At 32.5% G+C, this 23,856-nt stretch overlaps 1 protein-coding gene across 3 annotated transcripts in view; it reads left to right on the top strand.

Annotated features, from left to right (window-relative positions):
* Positions 1-1,077: 1,077 nt before the first annotated feature.
* Positions 1,078-23,856, top strand: part of Cpsf6 (cleavage and polyadenylation specificity factor subunit 6) — a 52,630-nt gene continuing 29,851 nt past the window's right edge. Inside the window, exons 1-6 of one of the 3 annotated variants that reach the window (XM_018539882.1) lie at positions 1,078-1,139; positions 3,172-3,396; positions 3,797-4,024; positions 4,605-5,084; positions 21,740-21,866; positions 22,155-22,268. In XM_018539882.1, coding sequence (XP_018395384.1) covers positions 1,083-1,139; positions 3,172-3,396; positions 3,797-4,024; positions 4,605-5,084; positions 21,740-21,866; positions 22,155-22,268 — 1,231 coding nt within the window. In that variant the 5' untranslated portion in view covers positions 1,078-1,082. Of the gene's footprint in view, positions 1,140-1,675; positions 1,732-3,171; positions 3,397-3,796; positions 4,025-4,604; positions 5,085-21,739; positions 21,867-22,154; positions 22,269-23,856 lie in introns of those variants that run through there. The other 2 variants (XM_018539883.1, XM_018539885.1) reach the window with 2 other exon arrangements.

Below are 23,856 nucleotides of genomic sequence, written 5' to 3'. Positions count from 1 at the left end.
CTCTGTCCATCTCTCCCTCCCCCCCTGCTGAGGGGCGCACTACTTCTACGATTGTACTGTCGCGGGCAGACCTCTGTCCATCTCTCCCTCCCTCCCTGCTGAGGGGCACACTACTTCTACGATAGTACTTTCGGGGCAGACCTCTGTCCATCTCTCCCTCCCCCCCTGCTGAGGGGCGAACGACTTCTACGATTGTACTGTCGGGGCAGACCTCTGTCTATATCTCCCTCCCCCCCTGCTGAGGGGCGTACGACTTCTACGACTATACTGTCGGGGCAGACCTCTGCCGAAGGCCACCCCCTTGCACCCGCCCATGTATGTGTGTGTGACTGTGATAGATTTCCTAACCTAAATAGTCGTCAACTTTAACGTTAAATATCTCGGTTCGTAGGGCAGAGCGACACTTTTTTCTGCCAGATTCTTTCGTTTCATGCAAAAACGCATCGAATAAGCCTAATTTGATCGATTTTTAAGGTGAGGCAGTGATTCTGTATAATTACCGAAATAAGAACCGACTATGAATACCGGCCTAGGAGACTCTACGTTTACACGGCACGCTTTAAGGCCGCAGCACACACTTTTGCATAATGCATAAAGCATGTTCATAAGGAATTTCATTGGCCTATTTTCTTATGCATGAGTCAATGGACCAATCAAATTCTTTATGTATATGGTTTATACGTTATGTAAAAGTGTGTGCTGCGGCCTTTACGCCGAAGTTATAACATCGATGATATGAAACTGACCAATCATAGCTATTCCTCTGAAGGATGGAATGACTGTGATTAGCCACTTTCATAACATCGATGTTATAACTTCGGCGTAAATCGAACTGTGTAAACGTAGTATGTGTCTCTTGCTGGGTTGCGTTCCGAAATTTGACTCTGTCAACTCCGAGTATCTTTTATCTTTGTTCAACATTCGGTGAACAAAGTGAAAGATACTCAGAATTGACAGAGTCGAGTTTTGGAACGCACCCCTGGAAAGCAACCTTTATAATCTAGTGACTTTAGTTCAGACTGTTCAGTGGCGCCTCTGCTGAGCCTACGTCGCACGAGTCAGTCGGCGTCGGTGTACGTAAAATGGCGGACGGTGACATTGATTTGTACGCCGACGATCTCGAGCAAGATTTCGCGCAGGTAATTCGCATTTCTTTTTGATAGCAATAAAACGACAGGAACGCGTACTCTTTATCCCCATACGATCGAATAACATCGAGATACGATCTGCGTTTTATAATATCCACATCGAGATCGCTCGTTAACACGCCGCGCCATAACGTACCGCGTCATACTGCGCTTAGCCGCAACTGTGTGCGAGCGATTGGTCCGCGTCTATTCGGTACGCACTGGGAAACGAAGCTGAGTGTGCCGGTATCGTAGTGGACGTACGACTAACTATCGTTTCGCGCTACTAATTTTTCTTCGTGAACGTTATATTTGTGTGTCCCTGCGTTCGCTATCGAACCGGCAAGACTACTCTGAGGAACGAACGAGCGTGCGCGTGCGCGCGCGCGCGAACGAACGAACCGACTAGTTAGCAAATCCATATGAGATAAGCTTCATTCCAATAGTGTTACCTCTTGTCGCGTAGTTGACCGATCGCCTGTATAGCTAGTGCCTGTCTGCTGCCGTCGATCGCGCGCGCGTACCCGTTGCCAGAGCTAAGCGCTAAGCGCTAAAACAGTAATACGGGTTCGCAACAGGAATCGACCGCAAAATGGTGCTAGCGGTAAGGCGAATATCGTGTAGTTTACTCTTTTATGTTTTCCTTTCTCTTCCCTCTTGTTTCCCTCCTTCGATCTTGTGATTTGCAATCCTCACGCGCACGCATATCATTTTTATACAAATATACTTACACACTATACATACATTATGATTATGCATCGCACTGCATGCGAGATTACATTTTCTTTGCAGTCTCTTTATATCAATTTTATTTCCTGTTCTTGAATATATTTTTTCTTTTGAAAGAAAAACACTGCCTTGGAATATCACGGCAGGAATTGAAACCTATGTAATTTCATATAAATCACTTTTTATTGTTATTAAGAACTTGAACACAAGGGATTGGTTCTTAAATAATTCTTCTGGTGCAAAATTCTTATTTATAATAATATATAACTTTTATATGTGAGAAAATCAAATAGCTACGTTTGATAACAAAACGTACAGTTTTCGGAGTTAAATATAATTTTAATTTCTATTTTTTAGAACAGAGTTTATTTTATTTATATATATTTTAAATAAAATAGGTATAACTGCATTTTGCATAAACAAACATAAAGAATAATTGGAAGCAGAGTGTTGTATAACTAAATTTTGCACATCTGCTGCACCAAAGTTTGAACTTAAATTGAAATTATAGTGAGTTCAATTTCTGCTTCATCATACAATTATCTTTACATTGCAAAAAGTCTGTATATCTGCATATCTGTTACAGTCGAAGTGTACGATCGGTTGATCAGTTGAACCACAAGGTGCGCAGGAAGTTGCGTGTAATAAGAAAATGGTACATCTAACGATTTTTTACATATTGATGTAATTTATTTTCATAAATTAATGTTTATATATTGGGTTCATGCATAAGTGTCTTGAGATCATGCTGTTATATTGAGCGTTATTCCAATTTGAGCAATTTTTGAATTTGCTTATTTTAAATTTGTATTACTTAATTTTGTATACTTGATTCTTGTTATTTTGTATTTTTTGTATTTAATGCTTGAATAACAAGATGGTCTCAATACATTCTAATAAATTTGATGATGCATTTCTTTTTTTTTTTTTTTTTCAAAGAAAGTTTTTCTAATAAAATATTTAATTAAGCTTTTCTTGGGCAAATATAATTATACATAACTTGAACAATGACTGTCATAAAGAAATAAGCATAGGCTAATTTAACATAATTGTATTATACTTTCTGATCTACATTTTCTAGAATTCTTTTGCACTTTGACTGTAACATATTTGATACGTATGTGTGCGTGTATTAAATAAGTATTATAAATTCATTGCACATATATCATTTGTTGATTAGTCTGCTTCTCATCTAAAATGCAATAAAAATTAGTTTAATATCATTGTAACATTACGCGTTTCTTACAACGTAAAATAATTTAAATAGCTCATTGTACTTTTATGACTATAGTGCTCGTTTATATATCTGTTTCAGGATGAATTTACTGGAGATGGTGTTGATCTTTACGATGACGTAATTGCTGCTCCGGCAGGTGGTAATGGTGGTGTCTCTTCTGGAAATACTGGAGAGAGTGGTGGTGACACCACATCTCCGAATGAAGAAACCAATGGAAATGCGCCTTATCATCAACTTGGCAATAATATACAACCAAATCAAATTGGTAGACGACATCAATTATATGTTGGCAACTTGACATGGGTATATATGTCTCTGCACAAATTTAATTTCAACATTTCAAAGATTTCTTCTTTTTCTGTCATTTATAGTGTAATAATTTTCAATGTGAAAATATAAACAAAAATTTTTAAATATACTCTTTGACAAAAGAATTACATATAGATATACATTTTGTATAGATTAATTTTTTCATATTTTGATAAATTTTCTTTTTTCTTACATCTATGGTGTTTTGTAATTTAAACAATGCCTTTTTTTATATTTTTATCGGACAGTATTTAAATTTTAATAAAAGAATCTTATTACCGCTCGATTTAGATCGTTTTTTCTTTATACTTTTAATAAAATGTTTTTTACTTTTTTAAAGAAATTCCTTGTTTAATATTATATTTTGTTAAAAATTAATAATAAATCTTTCTAGTGGACAAGTGATCAAGATATAACAGATGCAGTTCAAAGTATTGGTGTGACAGACTTTGTGGAGGTAAAGTTCTTCGAGAATCGTGCCAATGGTCAGTCTAAAGGTTTCTGTGTAATATCCTTGGGCTCAGAGCAGAGTATGAGAATATGCATGGAAAGGCTGCCCAAGAAAGAATTGCACGGACAGAATCCCGTAGTAACTTTTCCTACCAAGCAAGCTCTTAATCAAGTATGTATCACTGTGCATTGTAATGTAAAAAGGAAATATATAAATTAGTATTACAGCATATCCAAAGAACAAGGAGTGGAAGTACAATAATGCCGTTATTTTCCTGTTACTTTTATAATATCGATTTAGTAATGACGTTGCAATTTTTATGACTGTAACGATGACTAACTAAGGTTGAAAGACTGAATTAAGGTTGTGTTAAAGCTGGAAATGTTACTTTAAAAAGTAACTTGTTATCATTAAATGATATTCACTGAAAAAAGTAATCTGTTGCTTGTAACGCATTATCGCATTAAAATTAATTTTTTTCATTATAATTAACGTTAAAAATGATAAGTTACTTTTTTCAGTAATTTTTCTAGTCCATTACAAGTAACGATTATCATACATTTTTAACTTTGTTATCATTACACGCTATAAAAAATTCGTAACGCTACCAAATAGTTATTATAACAAATAATAACGATAAAAAGTAACGAGTAACTTCCATTTCTTGATCAATACAATTCGCTACGATATCCACAATAGCGGGTATACGTAAGACTTATACACAACAATCTTTTTTTTTATGTGTTCTCAGTTTGAGTCACAGTGTAAGACGCGACCTGCTCCGGCTCCGCAACAGAGTCAGAGCCAACGTCCTCATAACCCACATCAACATCAGCCACCAATGCCACCTCATCAACAGCATCCTCAACACCCTCAACATCCTCAACATTCACAACAAAATCATGGTCCTCGAATGATGATGGGTCCTCCACAGGGTGTGAGACCGCAAAGGATGCCACCACCTGGAATGGGTCCACCAGGTCCTGGTGGGCCAGGTCAACAAGTTCCACCACGTATGCATGGTCCGCCATTAGGGCCAGGACCAGGACCGCATCATCCATTGCCTGGTCATCCCAATCAAGGACCGCCTCCTGGCTATCAGCAGGGACCATGGAATGGACCACGTCCAAATGGTCCTCCAGGACCACCTCGAGGGCCTAGTGGACCTGGAGGCCCTCCCCAGCAGGGACCACCTGGACCAGGTCCTGGTCAGCATAGACCTCCAGGAATGGTATGTATCATGAATAGACTTTTTTTTTGTTTTTTGACAGACAAAATATATTTTTAACGTACAATAACGTTACGTGGATTATTTTCATTTTATTTGGCATTATGCTTAATTATAAATGCAATTAAATTTTATGAAGTTATGGCATAATTTATTTACCTCGCGCACGCGGGCTTATAAATTTATTTATATTAAACGTTTTGAAGTATGTACACTAAAAATTGCAACAAAGATATATAGATATAAAATGTAAATTTTATCAATTTCTTTTAAAAAGCTGGTTAGAATATGGAATACTGTCTCTAACAAAAACCTATATCTTAAAAACATGAAATATAAATAAAAAAAGTATGTAAACTTAAATTATTAAAAATATAATGAGACTTAATAATTAAAAATAATAGAAATTAAATAGGCGAGTCTTCTCTAAGCTAAGATGTGAGATAATACTTAATATAAACAAAATGTAAATTACAAAAGTTTCTATTAGGGGTGTGCGGCTACCCGAAAATACGGATCGGATCAATCGAGGCGGGTCGAACGGGTCCCGAATGTCCGGGTACCTGAATTTCGGGATAAAATTCTTGATTCGAGATCCGAAACTATTCGAGACCCGAAACTCTATTCGGGAATAAAGTTTTAGTTTTAAGAATATTTTTTATCATTAGAAAATTATATAAATTTATTAGATATTGTTAACATGCAGAGCACACCAATTACCATACGTCATTTATCACAATGTGAGGGTATATTTCCCATATTGTATACAAATTTATTGATTAGTTATAATTACATTTATTATTATAAAATAATTTTTTCTATTTCTGATTTGTTATACATATATATATATATATAGATAAACCGAAATCTAAATTAGCAAAATATTATATTAGAAAAATATTCTAATTTTATACTTTTAACGTGTAACATCTCAAACTTGGCTCTCATCGCATTGCTCTAAAAACGAACAATTTTATAATTCGTACATTGATACATTTTTATACGAAACTATTATTACACACCTTCGCAAATCACATTTAAACTAGATGAATTACATTATTTTTGGATTCTTACTGGTTTGCCGAATTGTATACGTCTTCAAACTATGCGAGTGAGATTACACACACATTGTTATATGTATTTTTTTTTATATTTTTTCATATTTTTTTATAAAAATAAGAAGGAGCATATATTTTTTTATGTAATTTTATAATTATTTAATTTTTAAACTGCGATCTCTATAACATTGAAAATGTCCTAATAGAGGTCGAAACGTTTGTTTCTTTTTTCTAATTAAAGTACGTAATTTTAACCAATTTTAAACAATTTTTAATTACAATTTTATATTTTAACGAATTTTTTTGGCTCATAGCGTAGCCCTTTTTCTTATTTATTATTTCTAAAGTAGCAAAGTTTATTTACGAGGCTCTAGATGATCAAGAAGAGGTAGAAATAACAAATTCGTTTGAATATTCGGTAATTATTCACAATAGGGGAGGCAGCACCGATGACCTTGACATATGTTGTCAAGGTAATGACCTTGAATAACCTCCAACAGATTTTAGTCTTGGTTAAAAAGTTATGAATAAAAAAAGTTTCAAAAATAATGTTTTATTTCTGCTATATTACAATATCAACTATTATTCTGCATACATGTTTTGATTTTTCACACAAAGCGACTCTAACCTCTTCTCCCCTGCAAAGGGGCGCACAACTTCCATAATTGTAGTATTGTACGTGGGTTTCGACTTTCCACGTGAACTGAGAGCTACCTCACACCAAAAAATGGATTGGATTATCTTTTTTACAGTAGTGAAGTTCCCCCGCAGGGGGGTGAGTGGAACCTACTGTATTCATGCATACACTTTACAACATAAAGCGACGTGAAAATTGCAAGCTCCTTCTGTTGAAGAATTTTACTTATTACTTAACATTTTGAGTTAGATTGCACTAAATACAATCTTATATTAATCAGCTTTTGCTCAGAAAAAGCAAGAGAAAGATTATTTGTGTTAAAACAATTTAATTGAGTTTAGTATTTTGATCTGTGTACAAAATTATTAAATATTTAGAATCAATAACGCAAAAACATGTATCGGTATAAATAAAATTCAGACTGTCAAAACAAACAATACAATTACTTAGGCTTATAATAAACTTATCTGTATCGATTTTACATCGCTATTGCAAGGCCTTACAATTGCACACAACTCTCACATATCCATTTGATACCATGGTCCGCGCGGAGAAAAAAAAAGGGGCGAGCAACAACGTTGTTCAAACCTTTCAACAGACTATCGTTTTGATAGTGCCATCTAACTGAATCTAAATATATCAATTGTCGATAAATAGCTTGATGTAAATTACCACTTTTCCAACACTTTCCCTTAATTTCAGCAAGCTATTTCACGATAAACTGTTTACAGTTTTCAAATTTTACTCTATTCAAAGGCTTTGTAAGTATGTCTGCTTTTTGTTCATTTGCAGGATAATATTTTAGTTCTATGATTTTATTCCTCACTAAATCATGCACAAATCTGTATTTTACATCTATATGTCTCGATCTCTTATTGACCATTCTATTTCTTATCAGTGCTATGGTACTCTGATTGTCAATATTCAATTCTATTCGTATATCTTCACCTTGAAGTTCTTCAAGCAGAGTTTTCAAATATTGTAGCTCCTTGCAACACTCTGCTGCCGCGACATATTCGGCTTCAGTACTTGATAGAACCACGTTAGATTGTCTATGTGAGCACCAACTAATTGCTCCTCTACCATAAAAAATAATGTAACCGGTTGTGCTTCGTCTCGTTTGTAGATCTTCAGCAAATTCTGCGTCACTGTATCCTTTTAATATTTTGATTTTTGTTTGCATTAAATTGTATTCCTTGACCTTTTGTACCACGTAAGTATTTCATTATGTGTTTGATGTCATTTACGTTTTCTTGAGTAAAATTTTCTAGATACCTGTTACTAAAACCGATGCCAAAAGAAATATCTGGTCTTGTCTTGGTTGAAAGATACAGAAAACTTCCCACTACTTCTCTGTAGTTATAGTTTTCTTCTTTCTTTGGTGTGTTTCTATCTTCATTTTTGATTAAAGGATACTTTGATGGGTTTTGCTTTATTTATTCCATATTGTTCTAAAACATGTTTTAAGTATTCCTTTTGTTTTAGTTTTGTTGAGAATTTATCTCTTGAGATTTCAAAACCAACAAATATCTTCTGGCTTGTACACGACTGTCATTTTAAATTCTTCCCTTAACTGTTTTATTGTAATTTCTATTTCTTCTAGATTATCACTCAAAAGTATTCCGTCATCGACATAAATTCCTAGTATCAATTCTTTATTAATTTTTTTAAAGATAGGTACATTGTTTACTCATGAGTGGTTTAAATTCTTTTTCTTTCAAAAAATTTGTAAAACGTATATTCCATCTAAGTGAAGCTTGTTTTAAGCCATATAAAGCCTTTTTCAATTTGAACACTTTTCCTTTACAATTAAATCCTTCTGGAGGATACATATAAACTTTATCTTCTACATCTCCATAGAGAAAAGTTGTCTTTATGTCAAATGTTATTATCTTGTACCTTTTAATTGTTGCTAATGCAAATAAGATTCTTAGTGCACTTGTATTAATTACAGGACTGAAGGTTTCCTTGTAATTAATTCCTTGCTTTTGTTCGCAACCATGTATAACAAGACGTGCTTTATATCTCCCATCTTGTTTGATTTTGAAGACTCATTTTCCGGTCAAAGGTTTTTCTTCTTTTTTCAAATCTTTTAAATCAATTTCTTCCCGGGTGTTATTCTCTTTCAGTGATTTCTTTTCATTTTCTATAGCCTTTTCCCATTTTTGTCTATCTGGTCCTGTTATTGCTTGTTTATAAGTCAACATGATATAATCTGTTAGACGTTCTGCACATTTCCTTTCTCTAGTTGATTTTCTTGTAATAGCTTGATTTTGTTCCGATTCTTTATTTGTTAAAACTTCCCTGCTTTCAGTATTTTCTTCTATTTCTAATTCACTACTTTGTTTATTTGTTGATATTCTTATAGGTGTCCTTACTTCTTCTGCATCTATCCATTCTTCATCTCTTCAGTTTCAATTTCTTCTCTATCTGACTCTCTCTTCTTCGGACTGTATCAGTTTTATTTTAGTGTACTTAGTTTTATCTTTACTCCTAGTTTTATCTTCTTTTAATTTAGATTCTTCAAATCTTACATCTCATGTAATAATTATTTTTCTCTCTTCTTGATTCCAGAGTCTGTATCCATTCGATGCATATCCTACGAAAAAGTTTGTTACTTCTTTTTTCGAGTTTTTTTAATTGATTCTAGTATCTTGACATACGCAGTACTTCCGAATATTTGCATTGTTTCTAGAGTTGGTTTACGTTTCTCCCATAATTCATATGGTATACAATCTATAGTTTTTATAAATAATCTATTTAATATATTGACTGAGCAATATAGAGCTTCTCTCCACATTTCTTTATCCATACTAGAATCAAATAACAGTGCTCGTACTTTATCTAGTAAAGTTCTATTTAACCTCTCAGAAAGCTCTGCCATTAAGTTGAGGTGTATATGGTGTTGTATTGTCCAATACTATTCCTTTGTTTTTGCACTGAGTCTGAATATTTTTATTCATATACTCCTTTCCATTATCGCATCTTATTTTTGAGACTTTCAGATTCCAATGTGCTTCAACTTGTTTTATGTATTCCTTTAAAAAATCCTCTATTTCAGACATCTTCTTCAGCAAGTAAACTAATGTAAAATGTGTATAGTCTTGAAAAGTAAGAAAATACCTTTTTCCATTCCATGTCTGGGGATCTATCGGTCCACAAATATCTGTATGTATAATTTGAAATGGTCTCTCTGCCTTCGATCTAATATCTCCAACAGTGTTGGACATCAATCAATTGAATCTTCAATCAATTAATCAATTGATTGAATATTTAATTGTAGTGTTTCAATTGCAATTAATTGATTAATTGCAGGTCACAATTAAACGATCAATCGCATTTTACAATTAAAGTTAATTGCAACTAATTTAGTTGCAATTATTATTTTAATTGCAACTAAAGCACAATTAACATTGTACAATTAACATTTATAATCAGTTCATAATTTAAAGAAGTTAAATAATACTACAAATATGTATCTCACATCTCCACCAACTTCGACTCCTTCACCTCGCCCCTTCCCCTCCTACCATCCCTGTTTTTCGCCGTATTTCACTCTCTTTCGGTATATAATATTTTAAAATTATTTTTTCAATATTTTTAAAAATATTTTTTTATATATCTGTATACTCTAAAAAGTAAGTGATCAGGAGACGCGGTAGTATCTCCAGTCATGTTTAGAATATTATTTTATATCTAGTTATCAGTACTTGTCAATTGCTCTAGCAATATTTATAAACGTATTAATTTTTATTTTATTAATATAATTATAATTTGAAAATATGTTTACATAATTTATAGAAAAAAGTAACAATGATTCATACAATACCTCTTTTTTCTCATTATCAGATGAAATACCGAATGAAGCCAGCGTACTTGAGCTATGTTCCAAATCTATAGTTTACGTTACGTGTACTATACATAGATTTTCAATATTCAGAATATTGACAGAACAATTTGCAATACATACTATAAAAATCAATTGTTAATTGTACCCACAATTAAATAATGATTACAATTAATTAATTGTTAATAAAGAGGACAATTAACAATTAATTAATTGTAATCATACAAACCCACAATTACAATTAACTTATTTAATTGTCAATTGCAATTAAAAATGTAATTTTAATTGTTAATTATTAATTGTCAAAACAATTTAATTGTGCCCAACATTGATCTCCAAACTTCAGTTTTGATTGTTTGGTTTATTGATAAACCTCGCAGATCTCTTTTAGTTCTTCCATATCATTGAGAGAGATATTTAATCCTTGACAATGGTCAATTGCCATCCTTATTTTTTCGATGCTTGCATGTCCTAACTTTCTGTGCCATTGTTTTGCTAGATTTTCTTTGTTTTCCGTAAGTAACGACTCATCTTTGTTTTCAGGTTTTAATTTTACTTTAAAGAGCCCATTTGATAATTTTTCTCCTTGCAATACTCCATTTTCTGATTTAATTAACACTTCTTCTCTAGTAAAAATAATTTCTCCATTTTCTGTGATAGAATTCACAGACAAAAGATTTGCACTTAAATCAGGTACAAATAAAGTTTTTTCCATACTGTAATTTTCAAATTCTATTCTTCCTTCACCTTCAGTCTGCATCGTTTGTTCCATCTTTGCCACATTTATAACAGTGTTTGACCTTCTTAAATTCTTAAAAAAATTCTTATTTGTCAAGTTTAATGTACTACCAGAGTCTGCAATCCATGAAGTCTCTTCGGTCATACTGCTAGTTAAAAGTGCTAACTTACTAGATTCAGATTCTTCCGCTTTAATTTGTTTTTTATTTCTGAAGAAACAATCTTTAAAGATTGCTCTTTTTACAAATATTATATTTTCTTTCATTTGAATCATCTTTCTTGCAAAATTTAGCAACATGCCCGATCTTGTTACACTTAAAGCAACGTACCTGTTTTTTTATCCTTCTAAAATGCTTTTGATCTTCAAAATTTTGCCAGATGTCCGACTTTACTGCAAATATTGCATTTCTTTTATGAAGTCTTAAAAGCTATTCCTCCTTCTTCTTCTTTAGGATGATGTTGTTCTTCTCCCAAGAGTCTTGCTATCTGGTTGTCCAACGTTTTTCTCTCTGTCTCCGTTGATTCCCAAGCACTAACAAAATGAGAATATTCTTTTGGCAGAGTGGCCAATAATTTCGAGATCACCATTTTGTCGTCTATTTTAGTAAATAAAATGATATCAAGGGCGATTAAAGAGTCAAAAAGAATTTTTGTTAAACAATAACTGTAACATTTTTTATATTTTAATACTTATTTTTATTTTAATTTTATTATTATATAGTTAAATGTTTGTAGGCGATTTAGTATTAAATAATGTTTTAATTTTATTGAAAATGACTAATTATCAGGGAATGGAAAGTTACTTTTTAAAAGTAACTAGTTACAGTTACTCGTTACCGAGTAAAAAATGTAACTAGTTACAGTTACAGTTATCGCTTTTTAAAAGTAACTCGTTACAGTTACCGTTACTTGAAAAATAACTTTTCGTTACTTTTCCGTTACTTTTTTAAAATCAATTTAAAAATGTACTTTTGCATTTTTTTTTTTTATATGTAATACTGACAAATATATAGTTTTATTTAAAAAAAAAAAAAAAAAATGTAGAATGGCTCAAATAATAAATTAAATAAAAGTAAAATGAGAAGGGTTACGAGCCAAAAATGAAACAGTTTATTTCCGATAAGAACGACGATGACAATGTAATTAAATGTATAAATATATATTAGAACAATACATAGATAAAACAAGATAAAAACAAACGACGTTTCGACACTTATTGTCATCGTCTTTTAAACTGTTTCGCTTTTGGGTTCATAGCCCTTCTCATTTTACTATTATTTAATTTATTTTTTAATTTTTTTTAAACACAATTTTGTAATTCTAAAACCTGTAAAATATGCAGCAAACTGAAATATTTGTATGTCCTATGTATTACATAGAAGATAGAAGTGTAAAATAATTACTGAATCATAACGGCCGAATGTCTAAGGGCTTTCAAGTCTTATTGATAAGCGCTATAGATAGCATGTATCCAATCGAACCGTGTTTAATCGTGTGCAAAGTAACGACAAAAGTAACTGTAAATTTCGTTACCGTTACCCAAAAAATATAACTCGTTACAGTTACAGTTACCAAAAAAAGAAAGTAACGCAGTTACCAGTAAAGTTACCAAAAAAGTAACTTGTAACTGTAACTTCGTTACAAGTAACGAGTTACTTCCATTCCCTGCTAATTATATATTTTATTGTTTAACGAAAATTCTTTTTGACTCTTTAATCGCCCTTAACATCATTTAGTTTATTTTTATATGACGAGTCCTTATTTCTTTTTTATTAATTTGTCTATTTTAGTATTAATTGCATTTAACCTGAAAGCTAAATTTTTTATTTTACAAATATAGATATGTCCATTCCTTTAGTAAAGAATACATTTTAAAATTCCTGTAAAAGTTTACACCTTTGTTGCTCAGTATTCCTTCCATATGTATTACAAATTTTCGTCCACATCTCATAAGATGTGTCGCATTCCATTATATTTAGAAAAGGTTTCTTATCTAATGTTGATATTATAATTTTTTGCGTAATAGCATCTTTTTTTTCCATGCTGCATTCTCCTTCGGTTTCAACTGTCGCTATATCTAATACCTCATTAGCTCGGAAAAAACCTTTACTTGAAATTTCCAAATTTTAAAATTATCTACTCCCACTAATTTTTCTATATTATAATAATCTTCTGCTGACTTTGCCATATTTTAACTTTTACTAATTTAGATTGTTATTTAAATCTTACAACCTTTTATTTGTACAACAAATATCTTAATTCTTTCTATTTTACTATTTAAAGTTTATTTTGATCTTTACTTTGAATAAACTTCCGAAAATGGCCAACGCCCGATTATTAAGGCCCGTCTACATAAGTCGCAACACGCAGAACGCAGTTCGCAAGACTAGGAACTAACCTAACATGTTTTAGTTATAATAGGTTGTAGAACGCAGGACGCAGGAAGTTGGGCGAATTTTAACTTTTGTGTCCTGCGTCCTTCATATTTCGGTCTGCAACCTATCACAATCTGAAATACGTTTCACTCGCGACCTGCGATCTGCGTTCTGCGTCTTATGTAGAATGGCCTTTATGAAACTTGGCAGAAATTCTCTAAATGACGTCAAAAGAATGCCCTTAAAAGGATTTTCACCGACAAGAAAGTTTAGTGCCAAAAATGTTTGAATGAAGTTGCAGAAATAAAACGTTATTCTTTACACTTTTAAGCGGGGAGCACAGACTTTTGCATAACGCATAAAGCATGTACATAAGGAATTTCATTGGCCCATTTTCTTATGCATGAGTCAATGGACCAATAAAATTCTTTATGTATATGGTTTATGCGTTATGCAAAAGTCTGTGCTCCCCGCTTTAGACTTTCAACGTAAAGCGATTTTTCTCAAAAAATGGGGGAAACATTAAATAACATCTTATTTTGTGACACACACACACAACACACACACGGGGGGGGGGTTGCAAGGGGCGGACCTACGGCCCGCCCCCCTCCCGCACCCACTTCGTCAGCAGAGGTCTCCCCCAACAATACAATCATAGCAACAGTACAATCATGGAAGTCGTGTGCCCCTTGGCAAGGGGAGAGGGGGTGAAAGTTACCTCGCGTGTAGAGACCCTATACCAGAGTCTGGACACGAGCACGATTGTGGCAAAATGCTACGAGAGAGAAAGATATATATATATATACACTATCTTCGTCTATTAATTCTAACCTTAATGTTATGTATATATTTGTATATTCTCTTTCATTTAAGTTAAAAGCGTAAAAAATATTAAATCATCGATGTCGACGTATTAAATATTAAAAATAATAACATTAAATAAATATTTATAGTAAAAATAGGTGGCTGCGCTGCTCCGTATTGTAATAATTCAGCTGTCAAAGGATATGCAATGAAAAGATTTCCTAAAAATCCTGAACGATGAGTTATATGGGTAAAAAATGTTAACCGAGAAGATTGCGGGTACCGACAAACAATTCACTTTTTTGTGAAGTTAGTTAATATTCGTTAAAAAAATAAAAATGTTCTAAAAGTTTATGTATACATTTCTATCCTATATGAATTTATAAGGTTATCGACGTTTGAATTAGAGCGGGAGTTGCCACAAACGACGGACCAATCAGAAATTGTCTCTCTCGTGTCCAGACTCTGGTATAGGGTCTCTACTCGCGTGGAAAGTTCCTGAACAGGGAAAGGTGTAGAATAGTACTTAATATCACACATGTACCATATATCATACGTTAATTTTAAAACTATGATTGTAATCGGAGAATTGATAAGTTTTTTGAAATTATGGCCTATTTCTATCCAATTAATGACATTACTGAAGAAAATAGTAATTAAGTTTACAAATTTCAAATAAATGTTATTTTCGAAACTATTATTTTTGAAACTTTATTTGTTCATAACTTTTTAACGAAGGACGAACGATAACCTGTTGGAGGTTACTCAGGATCATGACCTTGACAACATGTGTCAAGGTCAAGGTCAAGGTCATAGTGCTGGCCTCCCTTTTATGCACTCTTTTACCATAATTTTATTCAAATATTTCTGGCATTAAACTTTCTTGTCGGTGAAAATCCATTGAAGGACATTCATTTGACGTCATTTGAAATATTTCTACCAAATTTCATGATAATCGGGAGTTGGCCACTTTCGGAAGTTCACCTTTTTCAAATTCTCACCTTTACTTAAATTCAAGCATCTTAATTTTCTTATACTAATTTACTATTCTCTATTATTCTTCTAAGTTTTTTATAAGGTTAAAATATTTATCTCTGCTTACTGAGATCGGCATCAAAGAAAACAACAAAGAAAACTAATGGCATGCCCCTCTCCTAGCAACAACATTCAACTTTTTGTTAACGGACTCTCAATATTATAGTATTATTTTACTCAATTTCTCTTATTATTTTATAATATATCTTAAATTATTAATTATATAAATAATCTTTCTCTTTAATAATTTTTAAATAAAAAAATTGTGTCTTTTGAAGCTTTGCTCTGGGCCCATAATCTGTTGAAGAATTTTACTTATTATTTAACATTTTGAGTTGGATTGCACTAGATACAATCTTATATTAATCAGCTTTTGCTCTGAAAAAGTAAGAGAAAGATTATTTGTGTTGAAACAATTTAATTGAGTTTAGTATTTTGATCTGTGTACAAAATTATTAAATATTTAGAATCAATTAACGGAAAAACATGTACCGGTATAAATATAATTGAGACTGTCAAAACAAACAATACAATTACTTAGACTTATGATAAACTTATCTGTATCGGTTTTACATCGCTATCGCAAGGCCTTACAATTGCACACAACTCTCACATATCCATTCGATACCATGGTCCGCGCGGAGAAAAAAAAAGGGGCGAGCAACAACGTTGTTCAAACCTTTCAACAGACTATCGTTTTGATAGTGCCATCTAACTGAATCTAAATATATCAATTGTCGATAAATAGCTTGATGTAAATTACCACTTTTCCAACACCTTCGCAGAGGAAGAGGTGGGATGGGAGTCGTTTTGCGTGAATGCAATAGGTTCTGCTCCCCTGCGGGGGGGCTCCACAACTATTGAAAATAAATAAACAAACTCTTATTTGGACCGTGAATTTTCAAATACCGATGAGAATAATCTATTTATGGTTCTTTTTTACCCAAGCTGGATATTGAATGCTTTTATTATAATTTTCGTGTGAATTTGCATACTACGTATGTAGATGTGATCCCTAAATGTGCGCCGAAATTTTTTCAGACTTACAATGCAAACTAATGAACTACCGCAGTACTATTACAAGTTAAATTAACAGTTTTTGATGCTCATTGCATCTTGGATCTTAATTATATGTTGAATGACATATTAAAGTCTATGATTGACATATTAAAGATCTGTAAATAATTTAAATATATTGCGAAAGATATTACCTCGGTGCGCATTTAGGGATCTACATACGTAATATATAAATTCACACGAAAATTATAATAGAAGCATTCAATATTCGCCTTGACCGTAAATGGCTTATTCTCATCGCGCGCGCGCGCGGTATTAAAAATAAATAAATATTAAAATAATTTAATAAGCAACGAGTCGAAATAAAAATATTACAATTAAGAGAGAAAACAAAGAAGATATATTTATATTAAAAACAACAAATGCTTCGACGAATGATACTCAATGTTAACAAATTATTAAAATATTAACGGAAATTTAACAAGTAATTCGAATATTGACAAAATTTTACAAGAATCACAATATTTTTTAGTAATGCAAATAAATATTGTGTTCGTTAAGATGCTTGCCATAATGTAGTCACTAATCATCAACGTTAACGCCGAAAATATTTTTCTCTTAAAGTTGTCCATTATTTAAAATTCGTTAAGTAGTCGTAGTTGAAGTTGTAAAACATAGGAAGCATTAAAACGGTGCAACAAAAATTATCTTATTAAATGAAGAAATCGTAAATAGTCTATTGGAGCAAATTGCAAACAGAAAAAATATGTGAAATAACTAGAAGACGTGTCTAAGGTGAAGTACCGCAACATATTGTTAGATGTATAAACTAACGTAAGACGTACAAACCATGCGCACTAAAAATTGCATACTAAAAAGGTTCAGTGCCACTACTGGGTATGGTTATATCTTGTGATCATATCTTGATATCATATGCCAAGGTCTAGGAATATATGACCCGGTGGGATTTGGCGGGAAAAGTAAAAATAGGTAAATTAAGATAGATAACTAAAAATAGGTATGGCGTATAAGCTAAGATTAAAGGAATGTCAAATACTGAAATAAATAGCAAAGAATAGCGAGAAGAAGAATGGAAGGCTTGCGACCAGCGAAAATGCGCGCCATTTAACACTTGGTTTGTTAACTATTCGGTCGGCTATGTTAAATATGAAACGTTAGGTTCTAGGTTTAAAAGATACTGGAAAGTTGTTTCTTTGGTGTGAGACGAAGTATGCTTTCCTTTTAGAGGACACACACGACACAAACGTCATTCTATCCTTCTTGATATTCAACGAATAATAAAGATAGAATGATGTTTGTGTCGAGTGTGTCTTCTAAAAGGAAAGCATTCGTAAAAATAGGTGAATTTTGATGTGCCTCTGGTATAGCAACCAAAAGTAACCGCGACTAAGGCTATTTTCGTTTTCAGGGATCAGAAGACAAAGATAGCCTCAACCACGGTTACTTTTGATTGCTATACCAGAGACACGCCAAAATTCGCCTAATATTAATCATTCATGTGGTCCATCGTTGTACGCAATAAAGCGTGTTATTTATTTTACGTATGCGTGCATGTGCGCGCGCATGTTCAGTTATGTTAGGTTGGGTACATGTTGCGTCGCCCTCTGCCATTTCGTAAGTGTACTATAGTCTAAAATGAGGGTCGTTTCTTAACATGGGTTGTATATGGAGCCTTCCATTCTTATCCCTATTTTTTGTTAAATGGTAATCGATTTAGATATATTAGGTATGTTGGAAAATTCCGCCCGTTTTTATGCAAAAAGTATGACTTTATTTAAGAAACAAAATGAAAACATACATCAATCAAAGTATTGGCCATTGTTAGATATAACTTTTTCCCATCTTTCTGGTAATAAGCGGATCCCACGGCGAAAGAACGACTCATCTTTAGAGGCTATCCAGTTAGAGACCCATTTTTCGACGCTTTCATACGAGTTGAAGTGTTCCTCTGCAAGTGCGTGTGCCATCGACCGAAACAAAGGTAGTCGGAAGAGGCACAGTTTGGTGAATAAGCCGCATGGGATAGCACTTCCTAGCGAAGTGCTCCTAACGTTTCCTTAACGATTTTTGTGACGTGAGGTCGAGCGTTGTCATGAAGCAAGATCACTTTATACTGTCTCGTTTCATATTCCGGTCATTTTTCGTGCAATGCTCGACTCAAACGGATAATTTGTTCTCGGTAGACATCTCCTGTGACTGTTTGACCAGATTTCAACAGATCATGGTACACTATACCCTTCTGATCCCACCAAATACAGAGCATTACCTTCTTTCCGTGGATATTCCGCTTTGGCGTCGATGTGGATGGTTGGCTTGGATCGCAAATGGTTTTTGGGGATGTTTGGGGTTATCGAAATAGATCCACTTTGTATCACCAGTTACAATTCTGTGCAAAAATCCCTTTCTTTGTTGTCTAGCAAGCAGAATTTCGCAGGTGGTTTTCGCCTTTCAATGTCTCTTGGCTTCAGTTCATATGGGACCCATTGGAAAATACAAGGAATTCCTTGTAGATCTTTTCCAAGACTTTCAAACGATCGGAAATAATATATCGAGCACAATTTAATGTTTCTGCAAGTTGTTTTTGCATTTGACATGGGTCTTCCTCCACCAATGCCCGCAATTCTTCGTCTTCAAATACTTTTGGCCGTCCAGAACGCTTTTTATCCTCCACATCAAAATCACCACTTTGAAAGCGTCGAAACCATTCTCTGCATGTTTTATCGGAAGGAGCACTCTGTCACCATAAACTTCTACCATATAAGCATTCGATAAGCTTTAGCTGCAGTTTTCTTCCATTTGAAGCAAAAGATTAACATTTCGTGCAACTGATGTTTATTTGGCTCAAATGTCGACATTTTCGATGCAGCAAAAAGCAATGTTATTGATGCAAACATATACTTTTATATACTGAATTTTATTGACAGATGATAAAATTAAAAAAATTAAACTTAGGTTTAGACATTAGAATTAACGACAATTCTAACTATAGCTACTCGCCGCTAAATGGACGGAACTTTCCGACACACCTAATGCCATTGTCTTTATTTCTAAATAATTGATTGAAAAGTTTTGTCATTTGTGCGTAAAACTTTACTCCAGCTTCCCACTCCATCAGCATCAATTAAAAATGCTCCTGTGTTAGCATTAGTATTTCAAAAATGCGTTCCGTTTCGCACATGATGCGCATAATGCATCAATTGTTCTTGTTTAACATTTGGTGGGCAACAAAAATAAACAATACATAATGTGCATCATGCGTGAAACGGAACGCACCTTAAGTAAATACTTTATAATCAAAGATAACTGTGTGAGAGCAGGGGAAGAGAAGAGGAAGAAGGAGCTAAAGACATTATACTAACACACGTTTATACATACCACGACTTATAAATCCGATCGGGTGACCTTCATCTGGTCGGTAAAGGCGATGCACCTGGTTGCGATATACCAAGTAATATCGGTGATATTGTAATTTTCAAGTTTTATAATTCAAAAAGTACTGATTAAAAAAAGGCTTTATTATATAATAGTATTTTAAAAAATTGTTAACACCAACTATTAGACTGAAATAAAAAATAGGAAGTTTTATTTAAAAAATCGATTTGATTTCGATTTGGTCTTATTGGTGTCCAGATTTCTATATAATACCTAGATCGCACTATCTCAGCAAAATGTGGTGATGTCAACTAGATAAGAGAGGGAATGACGGCCATCTTTACCCGGGTCCATATTCTGTACACGTCTACTGACAGTTGTCGATGTCATTAAGTAGCAATAGCCAATAAAAATCACACTTTTCTCCTAGAATAGTTCTTGCCATTGGCTATCGCTACTTAACGACACCGACAACTGTCAGTAGATGTGTACAGAATATGGACGCCGGTCATGACTAAACTATAGCATACTATACCTTAACCTTATAATCGAAACTAGAATCCTTTAATCGAAGAGTGCGTTCCGAGTTATATATAAAACAAATAATGTATCATATTATCCTTCTTTATAATTCGGTGAACAAAGATAAATAATGCATCATGCGCTTCATGCGTAATTCGGAACGCACCCGAAGTAATATATGTGATGACCGAGTAAATATGGTGTCCCGGCTTCAGCTAACCCATAAGACTGGGTCCATAACCTCTCTTTAAGAGGCCCTAAGCCGTAAAGCCGTAAGAAATTAACCAATCATAGTTAAATGCGAGAAAAATAATCGACTGTGATTGGTCAATTTCTTATGGCTTTACGACTTAGAGCTTCTTAAAATAAGATCAGTACATAGATCATTTTAAACCTTACAACTTATGTATGAAATATTTTTCTCAGAAATATTTTTCAAGATATTTAAGAGATTCGGAGCTTTTTGTACACTCTGTATATATACACCCTGTATATATACAATATATTTGTCATTGCTAAATCATTACTGCAACAGAGTGAAGAATTTTTTTCATTATTGTAACATTAGGATTAGAAAGTCATTCAATTGTTACTTGTAGTGAGTTAGAGAAGTCACTCGTTATTGGAAAAATTTGTTAACTCGTTATTTTTTAGCCATTATTTAAATATAACAAGATAACATTACCCGTTACAAATTACTTTTTTCGGTAAGTAAACACGTAATAATGCAAGATATAATATATGTAAAATGACTATTAAGAAACAACAATTGCAGCATATTACATAGAGAAATATTAGTATTTTAAATTAACTAAGTTGATTTAAATCAACGAGAACGCCAGTTACGGTTAAAGTTAGGTGTTCAAATAATATATTTATATATATATATATTTCCATAATTTTTTATTAGGTAGGGCATAATTTATTAAATATTACTACACAATGTAATCTGTTATCTACAGTATAGAATACATATATTTATATAAATTTGATAAAAGTTATAAAAAAATATTCTTTGTTTAATTTTGATATATATTAAAGGTTATATATTTTTATATAAATTAAATAGAATATTAATTTTAGAAACTAATAATGATTTATTTTGTTATTTATAAACATGTCTCTCTTGTTTTTCAATTATGAAATTATTTGTTTTTCTTATGAAGGTTTGACAATAACTGTCTATGTAATTATGATAGATTAAAATAGAATTTTCACTTGTCTTTATTTAGCAATTTCATGGTGGCCCACCTGGACCACCTGGTCAGGGCCCTCCACGTGGACCTCCTGGGCATCCTGGTGGACCTCCAGGAGATCCCAGGGGAGCGCAACCTCGTCCTGAATGGAATAGACCTCCAGGTTCGTGTTCAGATTTTTGCTGTTCTGTCGAAAGTTTTGTTCGCTATAAAAAACTTTGTTTATAACTTTGTTTAAAACTTTTAAAATTGATTACTCCTCTGAAACATCTTGAATACTTATGACTGTCTTTTTGCATGATTGAGTAAACGATAGAAAAAAAAAGAATAACGAAGAGGTGATAGATACTTTCGAGTAAAAATGTGATAAATAGTAGTGTTGTAGTATGTCATTTTTCAATTTGCTGATAGCAGATTGTATTACTGATGAGATTGTTCAATATGTGCATAGGAATGCATCATGGGCCTCAGGGACCACCAGGTTTCCCTCAACATCAACATATGCAAGGGCCGCAGTCTAGTCAAGGCCCACCACAGAGAGGACCTCCTCCAGGTTCTATGGGTGGTGAGCGATTTAGAATGCTTGTTCAATGTTACAAATTTTATTAATTAATTTGCTACATTATGAGATGCATGATATTGAGGGAAATTGATTTGACAGAATCATATTTAGGTGCAAGGTGTTTCAAAGGAACATTTCATTTGAAATAATATAAAATCGTATAACTATTGATTTAAAAAATATTACTAGCAAACATCACTGTTATTAGAACTTCGGTATTATACAAGCAAAGGAAGTAATGGATGACAAACTTTATTACAATAATCTCATGAATTCAAAAGCGAAACGTTTCGACTCATACGGAAGTTCTCTTGAGTTTCAATAATTTATATAAATAGTATAATAATTAAAAATATAACATTAAAACAAGAAATCTATGAGGTCAATCAGTCTAAAATGTTCTCTCTTTAGTTAGGTTATAAATGAAAGAAAACTATCACATATAAAGTTGTATCCGCATCATGGTTCTATGGAACCAATTATCAAACATTAAAAAATAAAAATAAAATTAAAAATAAAAATAAATCTGAAAGTGTATCAAACTTACGGCAATTTCAGATGTTCTATGTGCAATTTTTCTTCTTAAAACGAAAAATATAATAAACGTAGATGTTCTGTGTGTAAGACAGTTGTCAAAAAAATAAAGGAAATTATGATTTGGCTGTTTGAAATATCAAAGCTTGTTTATTATTAAGAAGGTCATAAAACAATCATATGCTTTGTCTAATTTTTTCGTGTCTTTTTGGGCATTGATACTATTCTCTTGTTCTTTAATAAAAAGCATTTCTGCAATTAGTCTTATTATAGTGAGATTCAACATCCATAATCTGAACATTGTTCCAATCAAAAGTATGATCATATTGATTGCAATGTTCCAATAAAACAGAATATTTTGAAGGATCTACCCTTATATTTATGTTCCCTTATTCTTGTAATGAACTTTCTCTTTGTTTGGCCAATACATGACAAATTACAATCATTGCAATCAATTTTATAAACGACATTGTTCTTTTGTATAGTATCTGTATTGTCTTTAAGTTTATGAACTTTAATAATATTCTATTTAGTTTATTAATACTCCTAATTCCTGTAGTAAATGCTTCTTTGTTTAAATTAGATATAACATTACTTGTAATTTTTGGAATATATGGTAAAACAAAAAGTTTTTTTATTGATCTTTTTGTTAGGAAGATCAATACAGGTACTTTGGTTCTCAAAATGTGTTGTATGTAATTTAGAATTTAATATAAAATCAATTCTTTTTTGTATTTTATTAAAAATTAACTATAAAAGATAATTGTTATTCAATAACGTAGTAATACAAAACTTAATATTCTTAATGTGAAATTCACAATTAGAAAGTAATAATGTTCTGTTATCAACTAAGCTATAAATAACACCAATTTTTTTAGATAAGGGATGATTTGATAAAAATGATAGATATCCACCAGAAAAAGTATCCTTATGATACCACAATCTAATTTTAAAATGTTATTATTTATATTATAAATATAGAAGAATAGTATCAATGCCCAAAAAGACACGGAAAAATTAGACAAAGCAAATGATTGTTTTGATTATGACTCTCTTA

This window comes from Cyphomyrmex costatus, unplaced genomic scaffold (assembly GCF_001594065.2).
Source record: "Cyphomyrmex costatus isolate MS0001 unplaced genomic scaffold, Ccosl1.0 scaffold224, whole genome shotgun sequence".
Lineage (NCBI taxonomy): Eukaryota > Metazoa > Arthropoda > Insecta > Hymenoptera > Formicidae > Cyphomyrmex > Cyphomyrmex costatus.
This window is presented reverse-complemented; position numbering and strand designations above follow the sequence as displayed.